The sequence below is a fragment of the Hippopotamus amphibius genome, chromosome 5, assembly GCF_030028045.1.
Source record: "Hippopotamus amphibius kiboko isolate mHipAmp2 chromosome 5, mHipAmp2.hap2, whole genome shotgun sequence".
Taxonomy (NCBI): domain Eukaryota; kingdom Metazoa; phylum Chordata; class Mammalia; order Artiodactyla; family Hippopotamidae; genus Hippopotamus; species Hippopotamus amphibius.
Window position 1 is genome coordinate 155,284,807 of NC_080190.1, and position 18,199 is coordinate 155,303,005.

Genomic DNA, 18,199 nt, shown 5'->3' on the forward strand with positions numbered 1-18,199 from the left:
CTAAAAAGAGTATTATTAATATTCATTGAATGATATATCTATTTTTTAAAAAGCACAAATATGATTTCTTAGTTCACTGTCTTATTCTCAAACTAATTTCAATTTTCCAAATTCTGTTTTTATGTATCCTACCACAATTAATCTCACATCGAAAAGTTTCTCAAACCAGCTTAGCAAACAAACTTTGATTCCTCAAGAGTACCTGATGTCCATCTCATAATATGATATTTTCTTAACTGCCAAGATACGCTCTCCCATGTATTTTAAATGAGTTCAAAAATTTTACAACTAAACAAAGTCAACACTTCTCAAATCTACCCTGGAACAGGACAAAAATAAATGAATGAATATAATTAAATCCCTATTGTCTACAATTTATTTGTTCTCCATATGTAAATCAAGATAATGCTTATCTCAAGTGACATGATAACCCAGGAGCCCCAATAAGGAGTAAGGGGCAGGAAGAGTTCAGCAGGATTTAGGGAGGTAGATGATACTCTAGTTCCTTTTGTTATAAGTGAGTTCTCGTTACCATTTCTTAAAATAGTAACTATTAAGATATTATTACAATGTGAAAAATTCTCATGATAAAATGAAATTTAAAAACTTCATTACAACTACAACTATATATACACACACACACAAATTTTTTTTCCCTAACAGCCAAATATATACAAATCTTAATAGTGGGGATTTAATAGAATTATATAATATTTTCCTTTTTATGTTCTTCTGTCTGGATAAACTCTGCAACATGATATTACTTATTATTGAAAAAAATCAAAAAACTTCAAAGGAATTTCTTAGATCAGACTCCTTTATGTATCCCAGAGGACAAGGCTTGGAAGGGAAATGAGCAATCCTCTAATCAATCTTCCCTAATGCCCAATGTTCTTCTCAAACATTAAAAAGAAAAACAAAGCCAAAAAACCCTCCCAATTATTTGTGCCACTCCCACTGTTCATATTGTTCCCATTATTTATAAATCTGAAGAACGAAGCAAAAAATTGTTTATGACTATGGCCTCACTGATTTGCTCTGTTTAGATTATTGGCACAGAGAATTCCAAACCGAAGCAGTAACTGTACTTTACACTGAACACTATCAAAAATAAATACTAAACATCAATCAGACCTTGAGTTTGTATAACCACAATCTTCCAATGGGCTTCAAATGTTTTATGGAGATTGTCTCATTAATCTTAAACACATTTATTTTGTCCATGAAATCGTCCCTAGAAGGAGATATGAGAATTCTTTGTACTTCATTATGCTTTCCTCAAAGTTGTAATCCATCACAATCATGGAATCCTGCATTCTTGTTAAGAATATATTCAACACAGCACAATTTGTGCCGCATATTAACTGCTGAATGATCCTTTACAAGTTCGTGAACTTGTGTGCTCATCCCCTGGATCTAAATGACAGTAATCATAACATCCTTAAAGGTAACCACAAGTAGCAAAATATAAAGCATTATGTAAATAGCAGCAATCATTCTTCTCGGTACTGAAGAAAACATGAGAATAATAATTTGGCAATATCGATATAAACTGGATTATGTGCTGTCTTCTGAATATTTTGAGGACAAGAGCCATTCTATTTTCACTTTTATTAAATTTCAATGAAATACCTACTATGCTGCCTTTACTTGGGGGTACTGTACTATGCTTATGAAACTGAGGGACAGAAGTTATACAACCACTTAACATCTCAATGTCAGTAAATGAAATAATTTTTGAAAAAGAATCAGAACTTAGTAATTAGTTGTGATTCAGTGAAGTAGTCACTAATAAGATAGGTAGGGCAAGTTATTTCCCAATATTATAGAGAAGGTAAAATGATGTATTTATTAGAATGAATACCCACTAATCCCTCGCCATCTATCTGAAACAACTTATCTTTAAGCAAAACTTCTCAGCCTAGCTTTTGATTGAATTTTAAATCAAAACCAGTATTACAATTTCAACATATCAGAGACATAAGGCAAATTTTCTTTACATACATACTACAGTTACAAGTCAACAGGAAAAGCCTAATAACTCAACTAAATAAAAATGGCAAAGAATATGAACTTACAAAAAAAAAAAAAAGGAACTACAAATAGCTTACACACATGAGAAGTATGATATCATTACTGTCAGCATAACAACATTTTTGAGCACTTAATATGATCTAGTTACTGTGCTTTACAAATATTAACTCATTTAATTTTCAGTTTGCAGAAGTAGGTATCATCACCTCCATTTTAAAAATGAGAAACCAAAAAACAAACAAAAAAACCCAAGGATCCTGCATGCCACAACTAAGACCCCACACAGCCAAAAATAAATAAATAAAAATTTGGATATTTATAAAGAGGTAAAAAATAAATAAATAAAAATAAAAAATAAACAACAACAAATAAAATAAAAAAGAAAAATGAAAAATCAGAGGCTTAGACAAGTCCCTCTGAGAGTAAGCCATTCAGCTGAGACTTAACCCTCAGCAAACCAGTTTCAGAGCTCATGCTTGGGAGCACTAACTGCCTCTTGATTTCACTCAAATAGCGTAAATTAAAACTGTGATGAGATACCATGATCTCCTAGGTGCAGAACAATAACAATATGTACTACTCTGAAAAGGATACATAAGAAATTGGTTACCTCTGGGAAAAGCCACTAGGAGGCTAGGGAAAAGAGGTGAGAAGACATTTTTCAAAGCTCTGTAACCTTCTGAAATAAAAATAACAATAATACTTTGCAAGTTCATGTTTACAGCTCTTTAAACATTTGAGACACTTTCACATAAATTAATACTTTTGTTTCCTCAACCATCCTGTGGGGCAAAGTGAGTGGCTATGTCTTTAGCAAATGTTATCATACCCACCACTGTGAAGGCAGGTATGGTAAGTATTCTCCTTTTTAAAAAAAAAAAAAAAAAAGACGAAAAAATTAACCACAGTTCTTTAAGTACTGATAACCTGTTATAAAATGAATATACTTCAATAATAAAAAATGCTTTAAAAGCCACTATTGCCTTACCAGAATTCATAAGTTTCCAAAGTTGATCTACTAATGCTTCATTGCATAAGGGAGACTCCATATTCTTAGTAAATGGTGGGTTCTTAGTTAACATGTTTAGAATCTTATGTCTGAAAGACAAAGAAAAGTTAAATTTTTGCTAACCATTAAATAAAAACTTTTGAAAATTATCTTCAGTTCCTCCTTCCTATTTTATCATCTCTCTTCTTAGATCTAGCTTTGTGTTTTTTTTTTTTAAAAGGGGGTTTTCAATTACCCTTGATTCCTCTGTTCTTTCCTACTTTACTTTCCACACCTGGAGGAATCCAACAAAGAAAGTCAATTTTTTTTTGGATTGATTAATTGATTGATTGATTTACTGTGTTGGGTCTTCTGTGCTGAGAGCCAGCTTTCTCTAGTTGTGGAGAATGAGCGGGGGCCACTCTTTGTTGTGGTGCACACGCTTCACTGCGGTAGCTTCTCTTGCTACGGAGCACAGGCTCTAGGCGTGCAGGCTTCAGTAGTTGCAGCACGCAGGCTCAGTATTTGTGGCTCGCAGGCTCTAGAGCATAGGCTCAGTAGTTGTGGCGCACAGGCTTAGCTGCTCCTTGGCATGTGGGATCTACACGGCCCAAGGATCGAACCCGAGTCCCACTGGCACGCAGACTCCCAATCACTGCGCCACCAGGGAAGTCCCTAGCTTTGTGTTTTAAGTTTAGTTTTATTTCAAAAGACATTATGTTGCATCCTAAACATTTACTATTGCTTTTTTTTAACCAAAAAATTCAGGTGGATTTGTTCTCTCTAAAAGTGGTTTATGGTACAATGAGGTCTTCTAAAACCTGACTCTATGTATCCCTAACCAACATTTCCTATCCCACTTCTAAAATAAACATTTTACTCTTCTGAGAAAAGTTCACAAAAAAGAGTGGTTAGAAGTCTACACTTGAGATAATAAAATGAATATAAACTTTATTATTATAGTAACTTTGTAAAGCATGAAAATTTGCTGAACTATTTTAAATATGGAAATTGAAAAAAGATTTCCTCAAAATAAGCTGAAATTTAGAAGAGTCAATTAATAAAAGTATCCTCACAGAGGGTAGCAGTTAAACTGCACTATTGGAAGTTTTTATCTTACACGAGAGGCTACAAAACACATTATGGAGTCTTCTGAAACATAGGACAACGTGACCAAAACAAAATCTGAAAAAGAAAATGCCCAATGCTATGAGCAGGAGGCACCATAAAAAAAGAATAGAGAGAGAAAAGGAGAAGCAAGGAAGCCATGGCAGTCGTCTATCATTTAGTGAAAGATAAAACCCAGGTCTACCTAGGACTAAGTCTGAGAAATTCAAGACCTCAGAGTAATGGAAGGCTTGGATATAAATAAAGAAAAAAGAAACTTAGGTCATAATATTTGCTGAGGTTATTAGCAAGATCTTAAAGAAGGTGAACCTGGGAAATTTTTATGTTTAGTGGTAAGAGATCAAATTCGATTTGTACATGAAAAAAAGACGGGAGGAAAGCAGAACTGCAAGGTTGTAGTTTAAATCACTTAACCCCTTTTGGCTTCAATTTTGTGTCTGTAAAACTGACAGATGTGGCTTTTACTGTTAACATTCTTTTGTGATTTGAAATTTTAAGATTGTCTGAAAGACTATTGAAAAGCTATGAGAACAAAACATGAAATGTGGTTATAGATGCAATTTATAGAGAGGTAATATGAAAGGGGATACATATCTTTATGGATATTTCATATCCATATTTTCATATCTTTATGAGTAAATACAATTTCTGTCCTTAAGGAATTCAAAGTCAATAAAATCTGTTTGTAAGAGTAGACTGGTATTACAGGTAAATAACAATATTTAAAGTGTGGATAGGTTTTTCTTTAGAAGACATTAATGTTAATACTTTTAATTTGCATGAAGAAGAAAAGTTAAATTTCCATCCAGCTGCTTCCCCAATTACCCCAAATACCAAAGTGGTATGGCCCAACTAATAAAACTTTATGGTATTTACTCAGATCATTACAAACTCTTTACAGTCATGCCAATGAATTGTAAATGGTGCTCTGGGGATATCTCTGAAATTATAATTAAAAGAGCAATAATGATTATTACGTGTACTACTTTTAGCAAATTAAGCATTTCTTCAAAAGTTTTTTTTCTTTAAAGTTTAGATGATAGTAGAAAGGCTTTCACAAGGAAGTATTTATAGCTGACTAAACACTCAAAGAAATACTCAGAGGAGATACAGTTTAAGGGAAGAAAATGAGAATCTTATGCTTAATTCTTTAGAGATTAAACAAAATTTACAATAACGATACACTTCAGATATATGAAACAGACCTGAAGCAAATCCTGAGAAAATCATGGGTTTATGTCATGTTCATAGCAGCAAAAACATCACATTATTCCCTAAACAACTAACAAATTTCTTGATGGACTACTCCAATCCCATTGCCAATCACTATCTGCAAGAAATGCAGTCAAATCAAAGTCAGAAAAATGTTCAAAATCTCTCTGGAAAAAAACCGTTGAGTGTAAGTGTGTCCCTTGAGGAACTGATATATTATGATCACATATGCATGCATGCTTGATTCCAACAAGAGAAGATAATTCCATGTCATCTTTAAAACAATCCTATCCAATCTAAAGTAAATATAACTACTAAGTTCTTCCTATTAATATAAAAAGTATATGCATGCACAGACATGAATGGAAAGGAATAATCCAAAATGTTAAGAATTATTGCTTCTGGTTGAAATAATTATATTATGCTATTTTTAAGTTTTCTTCTTAATGTGAGTTTGTGTTTTCCCAAATCTGAATGAGCATTTTAAGTTATTCCCATTGAAAGGAGACTATAATTTTCAAAAATGTAAATTTCATTTGTCTCGAAAACAATGCACCAACCAAAGAACACTCAAAGTTCTTAAGATATCCTAATGAAGAATTGATTTACAATCTGAGAATCTTCTATTGAGAGAAGACTATACAAGGAAACCCAACAACCCTATTATTACATTTAAAACATCAAACCCAAATAAAAGACTAAGAACTTTCTCAAACATTTAAAAATAAACAGCTTAAAGTTTTTTACTACATACACTTGTCACTACAGAGATAAAATCACTTTTCTTTAACATATGAATTAAGTTAAACTTATATGATTAGAGGGAGAAAAATTATATCCAACCACTTGTTTAACATGTATTTAATTAACCATATGCAAAGCATCATGCTACGTGTCAGACATATGGTGGCAAAAGGAGACATGGTCCTGTCTTTTTAAAACTTATATTCCCATGGGGGAGACGGCAGTAACAAAAAAAAAATCAAGCTATAAAATTAATACTTAAACATGGGAAGTATGTATGTACTTGAGTAAAGGAATAACTGTAGGATTTTATAGGCAATTATGACTTGAGGGATCTGACCTAGGGCAGAAATGTTGTTCAAATTTAACTCTAAAGTGTAAAGGAGTAATTTATAAGCAACTGTTTTCTTTCCTCCAAATTTTAAGGTTTCAGCCCTCAAATTCTTCAGAGCTTTACCTAGCTCTAAAAAAATACATAATAATAAAGACAGAAATTTTTAAGATCAGTATTTTTTAAAAAATTAATTCTTATTAAAGGCCACCTTACAGTTAGGAGTTTTAAAAATCAACCAAAAGCCATAAAAATAATATGATGGCTACTCAACCAGTTTAAGAAAAAGTAACAGAACAGATTGGTGGTTGCCAGAGGCGGGAGCTGGGGGGTGGTGAAATGAGTGAATGGAGTCAAAGGATACAAACCTCCAGTTATAAAAAATAAGTAAGTCATGGGGAGGTAATGGTGTACTATGTACAGCATGGTGACTACAGTTAGTTAATATGGTGTTGCATATTTGAAAATAGCTAAAAGAACAGATCTTAAAAGTTCTTATCACAGGAAGAAAAATTTGTAACTATGTATGGTAATGGATGTTAACCAGACTTATAGTGGTGATCATTTTCTAAAACATAATAAATATGGAATCAATACACCTGAAACTATGTCAACTATACCTCAATATAAATAGCTAGGAAGGGAGGAAGGAAAACAAAAGGTAATGATGGGGACACAGAGAAAAGGACAGAGTTTTTATTTAAAGTATAAAAAACAGAGAAAAACAAAAATCCCACAAATATAGACGGATATCCCAAGACACCAAATAACACACACATGCAATAACTGCTAATGTGGTAACACTCCTATCCTGTGACCATTCACTGCCATTAAAGACTTTTTTTAAGACCTGTTGAACTTTTTTTTAACTATAACTATGGGCTAGATGACAGTAAGTAAAGTCTAAGAGACTCCCTATTGGTGATATAAATGAATCACATCAAATATGAAGTAAACACATCAAATATAATCATGAAATATATCTTTACATAATTCTCAGTTCAGAATTTAAATGTGTTCTTAAAATCTGAACATTAACAGCTGCACAACATTTCAAAAGCAATCATTTAGACTGTATAGTATATAATTTAAAATATAACTTCAAATACTATATAATACACAATCTGCTAAAAACTGTCTTCAAAACACAACTTCATGATCTCAGAAATATGTGCCTTGATGTTAGTTCTTGATGTAAATTGAAAACAGAAAGGAATACATAAGCTTCATTTATACTGTATTTATATTTTCTGTCCCTACTTGTCATCAGCATCTTATTATAAACTTTCAAATGCATGAGCCCTGTCAGATAAGAGATGAGGCTGGTTTCGTGCCTATTATCATTTATATGAATATGAGATTTCTGTCCATGTCAGCCTTACCCCTTGTATACACCAATAACAAGGTCAAATTATTTAAAATACAATTCAGATCACAAATCAAGAACTATGAAATACTAACAGAAACATTTTGTACAAAGAATACTTATTTAATAAGCATCATTTAGGAGACAGGATTAAGATGGCAGAGTAGGAGGACATGCGCTCACTCCCTCTTGCAAGAGCACTGGAATTACAACTAACTGCTGAACAATCATTGACAGAAAGACACTGGAACTCACCAAAAAAAGACACCCCACATCCAGAGACAAAGGAGAAGGTGCAATGAGAGGCTAGGAGGGACACAATCGCATTAAAATCAAATCCCATAAATGCCGGGTGGGTGACTCACAAGCTGGAGGACAGTTATACCACAGAAATCCTGAGGGTTCTGAGCCCTACGTGGCTTCCTAACCTGGGGGTCCAGCAATGGGAGGAGGAATCCCCAGAGAATCAGACTTTGAAAGCCAGCAGGATTTGATTGCAGGACCTCCACAGGACTGGGGGAAACGGAGACTCATTCTTGGAGGGCACACAAAAAAGTGTGCTCACCAGGACCCAGGGGGAAGGAGCAGTGACCCCATCGGAGATGGAACCAGATCCACCTGCTGGCATTGGAGGGTTGCCTGCAGAGGTGGGGGGCAGTTGTGGCTCACCGAGGAGACAGGGGCACTGGCAGCAGGGCTTCTGGAAAGTGCTCATTGGCGTAAGCCCTCCCAGAGTCCACCATTAGCCCCAACAAAGAGCCTGTAAGCTCCAGTGCTAAGTAGCCTCAGGCCAAACAACCAACAAGGTGGGAACACAGCCCCACCCATTGGCAGACAAGCAGATTAAAGTCTTACTGAGCTCTGCCCACCAAATCGGATTAAAGTCTTACTGAGCTCCGCCCACCCAGCCCTACCCACCATTAGTCCCTCCCATCAGGAACCACCCACAAGCCTCCTAGAGAGCTTCCTCCACAAGAGGGCAGACAGCAGTATCAAGCAGTATCAGCAGTATTTCGTCTTGTGGAACTGAAAACCACAGCCACAGAAAGACAGAGAAAATGAAAAGGCAGAGGACTTTGTATCAGATGAAGGGACAGGATAAAACACCAGAAAAACAACTAAATGAAGAGGAGATAGGCACTCTCCCAGAAAAAGAATTCAGAATAATGATGGTGAAGATGATCCAGGACTTTGAAAAAAGACTGGATGCAAAGATCAAAAAGTTTACCGAAGACCTAGAAGAATTAACGAACAAACAAACAGAGATATGCAACACAATCACGGAAATGAAAAATACACTAGAAGGAACCAATAGCAGATTAACTGAGGCAGAAGGGAGAATAAGTGACCTGGAAGACAGAATGGTGAAAATCACTGATGCAGAAAAGAATAAAGAAAAAAGAATGAAAAGAACTGAAGACAGCCTAAGAGGCCTCTGGGACACTGTTAAATGCACCAACATTCGCATTATAGGGGTCCCAGAAGGAGAAGAGAGAAAGGACCCGAGAAAATATTGGAAGAGATTATAGTTGAAAACTTCCCTAACATGGGAAAGGAAACAGCTACCCAAGTCCAGGAAGCGCAGAGAGTCCCAGGCAGGATAAACCCAAGGAGAAACACGCCAAGACACACAGTAGTCAAATTGACAAAAATTAAAGACAGAGAAAAGTTATTAAAAGCAACAAGGGAAAAAAGACAAATAATATACAAGGGAATCCCCATAAGGGTAACAGCTGATTTCTCAGCAGAAACTCTGCAAGCCAGAAGGGAGTGGCACGATATATTTCAAGTGATGAAAGGGAAGAACCTACAACCAAGAATACTCTACCCAGCAAGGATCTCATTCAGATTCGACGGAGAAATCAAAAGCTTTACAGACAAGCAACAGCGAAGAGAATTCAGCACCACCAAACCAGCCCTACAACAAATGCTAAAGGAACTTCTCTAAGCGGGAAACATAAGAGAAGAAAAGGACCTACAAAGACAGAAAGAAACAATTAAGAAAATGGTAATAGGAACATACATATTGATAATTACCTTGAATGTAAATGGACTAAATGCACCAACCAAAAGACACAGACTGGCTGAATGGATACAAAAACAAGACCCATATATATGCTGTCTACAAGAGACCCACTTCAGACCTAGGCACACATACAGATTGCAAGTGAGGGGATGGAAAAAGATAATCCATGCAAATGGAAATCAAAAGAAAGCTGGAGTAGCAAGTCACATCAGATAAAACAGACTAAAATAAAAAATGTTACAAGAGACAAGAAAGGACATTACATAAAGATCAAGGGATCCATCCAAGAAGAGGAGGTTACAATTATAAATATATATGCACCCAAGATAGGAGCACTTCAATACATACGGCAAATGCTAACAACAATGAAAGAGGAAATGCAAGACAGAAATAGAGACAAAGATATAGAGAATAAACACATGGACACCAAGTGGGGAAAGCAGGGAGGGTTGGGGGCGGGGATGAATTGGGAGATTGGGATACAAAATTGTACACTGTAAATATATGCTATTTATTGTCTGTTAACTGTATCTCAATAAAAGTTCTTAAAAAAAAAAATAAGCATCATTTAAAACACTGAAATACAAGGTGACTTAACCAGGAATTCACTACTACAATTAACCTGAAAAACTACTGTTGTCCAAAGGTAACGCTTCTCTGTTAGGGAGGTGAAATCTCTTACATGGATTCCTCATGCCCAGATGCATTTCAGTGAGGTTAAAAGGCAGCTTATTTATATGCCTTTTTAGACGAATATATCTGCCAACTGATGTAGAAAGCTGAACGAGACAATGTCTCTAGGTCTATGTTCTTATTTCTAATTGGAATGGCTAATATCTAAATTATCTTCCAGCTTTCAAATTTCATCTTATGAAATTAAATTATCACAACACATGAACATAAATATGAGTCTACTAGGTGTAAAGAAAAGACGGCAGAAACGGTAAAAATTTCCACCCTGCTCAAATACACTATAAGTATCTTACTATGCAAAAGAAAGCAGCAGAAATAAAGGAAATGAAGAAGAGAATACAAAAATGAAAATAGTTACTATGTCAGGACCAGGATTTTCTTTTATTTTTCCTTATTTTCTAAATTTTTGACTATGTCACATTACATTTTTAAATCCTAAATCCATTTCTTAAAAATTAAGATTTTATATAAGATAGAAAGGAACAAATGGGATACACCAAAATACTGCTCTTATTTACTTTTAAAATAGATTAAATCAATCAATACAGAGGTTTTATGATTTCTGATATATAAGGGATTCCCCTATGTACACTAAAAACTGTTACATAAGCTTTTAAGTTACAACAGAAATCATTTGCAAAATTCACAGAATTAACCTTGGTAATTAACAACATTTTTTACAGTGTCTTTCCAAAGGCAAATCAAATAAAAAAGACATGAGTAAATGGATAACATATTCCTATATTTTCAAAATTTAAGACTTGTTCCATGTATAATGCTCTGAAATTATTTACTTTAGGACTTACAAAAACAAAATATTATAGCATAAAAAACTAACCTTACATAGGGTACAGGGTCATTCTGAATCATAGTAAGCAGCCATTGCAATTCTTCATAACTCCTGTCCACTGAAAACAAAAATAAAGACATATATTTGTTGTTAATTATAACAAATTAAACAAGTGACAAATAGGGAGTTACACTTAATATTTGGGATTCTGCTTTAGCCAGATTTCCAGAGTTGAAGGATGTAGGCAATTTCTTACATTTTTTAATCCAATAGGCCACTTGGCAAATTTTACAAGTATTGTGCTATGTATGTAGCCAAAACATAAAACAGGACCAAGGGTATATTTTCCACTATGCACAAATCAACAGCAAATACAACATAAAACAAATTGTAATTTATTAAGACCCCTACATTAGAGATGATTACATGGAAATGTGTTTAAATAAAATTGTGTTTCTACATGCTTAAATCAAATTACAGAGGTATGATATTCAATGGTATCTCAATTATATCACACAGCATGGTAAACTGTTTCTGCCCAAGTACTTTCTTCCATTTAAGACTTAAAGAACAGCCTTAACTTTTCAACACAACATAAAAATCAACTGCAAAACTAGTACTATAAATATAATTCACTTTAACAAAATAATTCATTAGTTATTTCCATTTACCTTTTCAATAAGTATTGCTTTTATGATTTGAAAAGCATTATTTTTAGAATTTTATTTCTAATCTTTTCCATCTTTTCATTTTCTAACGAACTGGATTTATGGTTCACATTTAAACATCTCTCAATTAAATTAAAAACATTAATTTAGCATTCTTTTGGAAATCATAACATTAGCATTCTATTTGATTTCAGGAAGTACTAATTCATGAAATCTTCATATTTATGTGACAGTGAACATCATTCATATACCTTGGCTGGGAATAATGGCATATTTGGTGGACCTCAAGATTTCCAGATTTCACAAATTGGTAAAAGTCAAAATAAAACTGAAAACTGACATAGGATTACATTTTTTTAAAAGAAAGAATAGTTTAACTCTCAACAAAAAGAACAAATGATAATCCTTTCTGATCTTGGGCCACCATATATAATATATATACTATATTGTTCTTACTCTTTTTATAAGTTCTTTCTAGAAGCAGTATTTCTATTGAAATTTACAAAACATTGTAAGGATTTGAGTATACTTTCCTCTATACTTAACATGTAAAACTTAACCAATGTCTACAAAAGAACTTCCCTCACCCATTCCTCTCTTTCACAGTCAGATGAGAATTTTATCATAACTTCTTTACTCTTCCCATATTTTAGTATAATCTGGAATTTCAGATTAATTTAATATTTCTTATATTTGCATATTAGTTTTTAAGAATTATTTTTTGAAATTTGCATTAAATTTTACAACCATGTTAACAAATATTTAAGCTTAGCTCTTTATTTTACAGGCATAGTTGCTCATCAGTGGGCCTTGCATATCACACTTTCATCAATCTTGAGCTATCATTTTGATTCACTTCCAGGTCAGCTGAAAATTATCTTTGGGAATTTTGTTTTTAAAAATGTTACATAAGAAATGTACTTCCAAGTCTTCAAGGTTACATGAACAACAACTTGGCAAAGTAGAAAATCTTAGGTCATAATTTTCCCTAAGCACTATGTTAGCCTGTGTTCACTGTCTTTTGAACTCTTCATATTCTGGAGAAGTTATAGGCCACATTATTCTTCTACCTTGTACAGTAACCGGGTTCTGATATTCCTAGGAACTTAAAAATTGTCTCCTTAACCTTAAAATTTTAAATTTCATCTGACTCTAGCTTGTCAGCCTCATTTACACTCTTTCAAAGTATTCTATTATTTTCAGGATTATTGCTTTTCTTTCACTTGCTCTATTCTTTATGACAATTTTCTTTTAACATTTTCATCTCCTTAGGTTTCTCTTCTGAAATGTTTTTAATATGTAGTGTTCTCTTATTCATTTTTTTCCTTATGTTTTTTCAACTTCACAAAGCCTTGCCTAATCCCCCTCCTGAAGTTCCTACTTGTATCTCTTGCTCTACTTTCACAGACAAAATTTTTGACAGGTACAAAATGTTTTCTTGAATCCTTACAGAATTAGAAATTTCTCCCAAATCTTCTATTTCTTAAAATAACACATAATTAAAGCTATAAAATGATATACTGACGTTTCAGAAAGACCAAAGATATCTATCTATAACTATTCTTTTTCCTCATTTACTAATTCTCATATGAATTCTACACTTACCAAAAATTCCAAATCAGTGGGTTAAGAATTTAAAATCAAAATATCCGTATTGTACATAATATGAAAACCCTGATAACTAAATAGTAAATGGTAAACAATTCTTCCTATTGATAAAACGATATGAGCATGTATTTCTAAAGCATTACCTTTAGTATAATCGACAACCGCTTCCAAAGCTGCTATCCTGATGTCCACAAAGTGGCCGTATTCTGCATAAGATTTAAAAAGAGCTGGATCACTTGGCACATGGCCATTCTTCTGAAGCACTCGTATGGCTCTCAAACAACTAGGAAAACAGTATTTATAGTTAAATGCTTTTGTTAAAGTATTCTGAATTAAACTTGTTTTCAAGGCATTACAAATTAATCTGTAACAGTAAACTGAAAAATTAATGTAATTTGAACCTACTTTTTAATTTTTTAACATTCAATTCTTGCAATGACCATAAAAAACCCTATAAAAAAACCCTATTAAAAGAAAACAAATTTCAAAACTTTGGAAATCCAATTTCAAGTATCATTATAACAGGAACACACTTCAGAAAAATGTATTAAGCATAAAATATAACAAAGTACTCTCTCCAAAAGTTTTATTAATACATAGTTTATTCACTAATATATATGGGAAGTTGAAACTGTTCATAATGTTGAACTGATAACTCAACTTCTTTTTTTACCAAACTCCTAACAAAATAAACAGAACTTGTCAATAACCATATACAAAGAAGTTGAGAGAACCAAAAAATCTTGAGAAGCCTAACAATAGAGGGATAAATTGTAATAGAGTTTCAACTACATCCAAAGGGATAAAAGATTATGCAGACATCAAATATAATATTTATGAAGAATTTCTGATGACGTGAAAGTATTTATGATATAATCAGAATATAAAAACTATATATACAATATATGTCAAATACTTACAAATTTATATAGTTACCAGAGGAAAAAATTTAGAAGGCCATTCTCCAAAATAGCAATAATTTATCCATGGATGGTAGAATCATAATATAGGATTTTATTTTCTTTTACTTTACTATATTTCCCAATTTTCTATGAAAATAAACTTGTCTTATAAATTACGAAAACAAGTAACTTTAAGAAAAAATTATGAAGAATCATCATACCTGACAGTGATGGTGTGCCTATAACTCGGAAGAAGCTTTTCCATATTCAAAAATCTAGTGATTTCTTCAAGAATGAGTCGCACATCCGGATTTAAGTTATCCAAAGTTCGAACTTCATTATTCACACTGACTGCAGGCGTAACAGAGTTGGCAAGGGCATCGATCATTTCTGCACGATAATAGTTATCTGAAAACTAAGCCAAAAAATAATTACAAGACAACAAAATTTACACTTCTATTCAAAAGTTAATGAAATAAAATATAACTTAAAAACATAATTTATCTGAAAACATAAGCAAGTTTTCAGGTAAGTATCCACTTCTGTCCTTGCGTAGAGTCACACATGGGAAAAAAGAGTGAAAGAGATTTACTAATTACTTGTAAATGTTTACTTAACAAGTGTTTACCACATGTAAGGCACTCTCATAGTGATCTAGCCAGATTCCTCTAAAGGGAAAAACCACAGTTCACAAATTCTGCTGGTAATACAGAGCTTCATATTAGCTCTTTCAGTGCTCTGCTCTCATCTAAAACATCCAACCAAGGGTCACCAGATAGTTGAAGAAAGCATCAACATAAAGAGAGATTAGAACAAAAGGGGTAAAGCAACTTGGAGGCAATAAGAGAATACAAGGAAAAGAAAATCAGTAGAGGGGAGAAAATGCAAAAGCGACCATTAATGTTGTCTGAGAAGTAACCCATGATATGCATTCCAACAGCATAATATATTTTTAAAAGAAATATGCGAGAATCAGAATAAAAATTAAATTGGAATATAAAATTGAAAACAGCTCCTAAAATTTTGAGCAAAAAAAAAAAAAAGAGAGAGAGAGAGAATAGGAAAGAGCACAAGGAAGCTGGAAGGCTGTTGAGGAAGACAACATACAAATAATGGGAGTTCTAGCAAGAGAAGTAGAGAAAAGGGAGGAAACCATCCAAAAAAACAAATAAAAATTCCTAAATCCATATCCCAGTCAATTTCCAGAGAAGCAATTTATTGAAAGCAATCTGAATGTGGCTTAATATAAACTCGGCAAATCAGATGCTCTAGCCTAGAAATTTGAACATGGAGCAAGCAAATTAATTAATTCTAACAGCAGTGTTGAAAGCATGTTGTGGCAACACAAACTGCTGGGGGACGCCAGAACAATACCTGCCCCCTTCTGACTTCCACTGTGGAGCCAGCACCTCAGACTGACACACATAACTGCAGAGTCCCTAAACATTCCTAAGTTCGAATACCAGGTAGGAAAAAAAAGGCACATAAAAGCAAACAAAACCAAAGAAAAATACTCCACAAGTATTCACCATGGACGAAGTTTTGTTTCCAAACTGTTCTAATGATTAAAAAATTAATCTCTATAACTTCAGCCAAACTTTTCTTTATGGTTTCTAAGTTCTGTTTCACACGCAGAAAGGCCATTTGCATTCAGATTATTTAAATAATGTTTATAGGTTTTCTCCAAGTATTTTTATAGGTTCTTTGTTACCTCTGATAACTACTTTTCTAACAAAGCAAGAGAACATTTACTTAACTGTTGTTTCTGACCTAAATATTCAGAGCCCAGAAATAAACTCAAAAATTAGAAATGAGAAGGGGATGTGGATAAAGTACGAAAACCAAAAGATTTAACATTCACCCCTCAGGCCATATCCAATTCTCAGACACTATACTCCTAATTGAACAAGCTAGATTATCTGATCCCCCAAGGTCAAGTGAAGAATAAATAATTTGTGAAACACAACTGCGGGACTGTGGGGGCATTTGGTACATACAGCAAAACTGCCTACCAAAAAAACACCTGAAGGCATCAATGTCAATGTACTGCAGCAAAGGCTGACTGAAGTTTTTAACAATGATTGTTTGGTATCAAGAATAGTTCAACCCATGTTCTGCATACTTATTTAAGAAGGCAAATTTCATAAATGTATATATGATTTATTAGAAATAAGTTAGAAATACATGTGTATGTATAAAAGATTTTCATATAAAATGGCTAATAATCAGGCTTAAAAGGGATTAAATTTTAGTCTTCTTGAAAACTAACTTATCCAGAATATTGAATTTAATGCTCCTGCCCAATTAATGAGATACTAAAAGTTTTAAAGATATCCTCCCACCCCAAAATTCCCACTTCTGTATTTCTAATTTAATCTTAATTGCAGAAAATCCTTCATTTCTTTTCATGCACTTTAATAACTTTATATCTATGTAGTGAACCTTTTTAAAAAAAAAAAAAAATATGCTTAACCAAAGCCCTCAGAGACAAATCATTAGCGGTTGGAAGTGAGGCACTTTAAAAACAAACAGATAAGAAAATCAACGAGATATTCTTAGGCACCCATCCAATTACATTTTTTTCTTCCAGTTTTAATCCATTAATCCGTAAATCTTTAAATAGCAACAAAATCTTTTTCTTCCAACCATAATTTTTAAGTTTTGATATCAGACAAATCTGGGTTTGACACCTGGCCCTACTACACATGTGACCTTGAGTAAATCAGTTAACTTTTATTAGCTTCTACCTCCTCACATGGAAACTGAGAGAGTAACAGTAACTATCTCACAGGTCTGACAAGGATCATATTAGATTAACCATGCTTTGGTATAGGCAATGGAACCACACAAAAAACTAGCTATTATTACTGCTGTTATTATTTGCCTTTATTCTGTCCTTAATATCTTCAGGGATTAAGATGTACGGTAGTTTTAACTGAAGACAATTATATCTTCAAATAAAAGAAATTCATGTGTAGATGAGGAAAGCAATACTATAAGTGAAAGTCAAAACAAACCATCAGATTAGGAAAAGAATCTTACTATTTTTTAACAATATTCAAAAATGGAAAGAAAAAGTGTATCAGCTATAATGCATTCTTTTAAAGAACTAATTTTTTCAAGGACTTTTTAGCTTAAATCATTTGAATGTTATTCTACTGACTTAGAAGAGGAAAATTTTGTCTTCTTGATTTTCACTGTAAATCACCATTTCAAAATAAAATACTTGACTTTTTTTTTTTAACTGTTGTAATGTTTTGTTAAACTTCTCATGAATTCCACTTATCCTTCAAGTTACATGGGTCATTATATGTGCTGTTCCTTCTGCTTGGAGTAGCCTTCCTAGACTGGCCCTATTCAGACTGGGAAAATCCTACTGTTTATGACTCAGTTTGAAAGTCACATTTTATGTATAAAACTTCCCTGAGTGTCTCTCTATAGCTCTGGAAGAAGGCACTGCTTCCTCTGAATCTCCCTAGAAATTTGTGTATACATACCTTTAGCAGTTATGAATGACTTGTTTACTATTTACTTACTTAACTCTGATTTCCCCATTAGGTTGAATCCTTGAGGGCCCAGAATCAGACTGTGATATGCAGCAGTTCTTCAATATGTGTTTACTTTAAATGAAATTCCAGAGGGCAACTACCATGCCCTCTTTCTATTTAACATGGTATATAGCCTAGCACAGCATGTATTCTCAAAAACA

The 18,199-nt window shown here is 33.4% G+C and overlaps 1 protein-coding gene across 7 annotated transcripts in view; it reads right to left on the minus strand.

The window, feature by feature from the left end:
- TAF2 (TATA-box binding protein associated factor 2) overlaps positions 1-18,199 on the minus strand; it is a 92,934-nt gene that overhangs the window by 22,892 nt on the left and 51,843 nt on the right. For all 7 annotated transcript variants that reach the window (XM_057735469.1, XM_057735466.1, XM_057735468.1 and 4 more), the window contains 4 exons: positions 14,712-14,905; positions 13,732-13,871; positions 11,361-11,430; positions 3,023-3,132 (listed from right to left, as the gene is read on the minus strand). In XM_057735469.1, the coding sequence (XP_057591452.1) occupies positions 3,023-3,132; positions 11,361-11,430; positions 13,732-13,871; positions 14,712-14,905 (514 nt within the window). The remainder of the gene's footprint in view (positions 1-3,022; positions 3,133-11,360; positions 11,431-13,731; positions 13,872-14,711; positions 14,906-18,199) is intronic.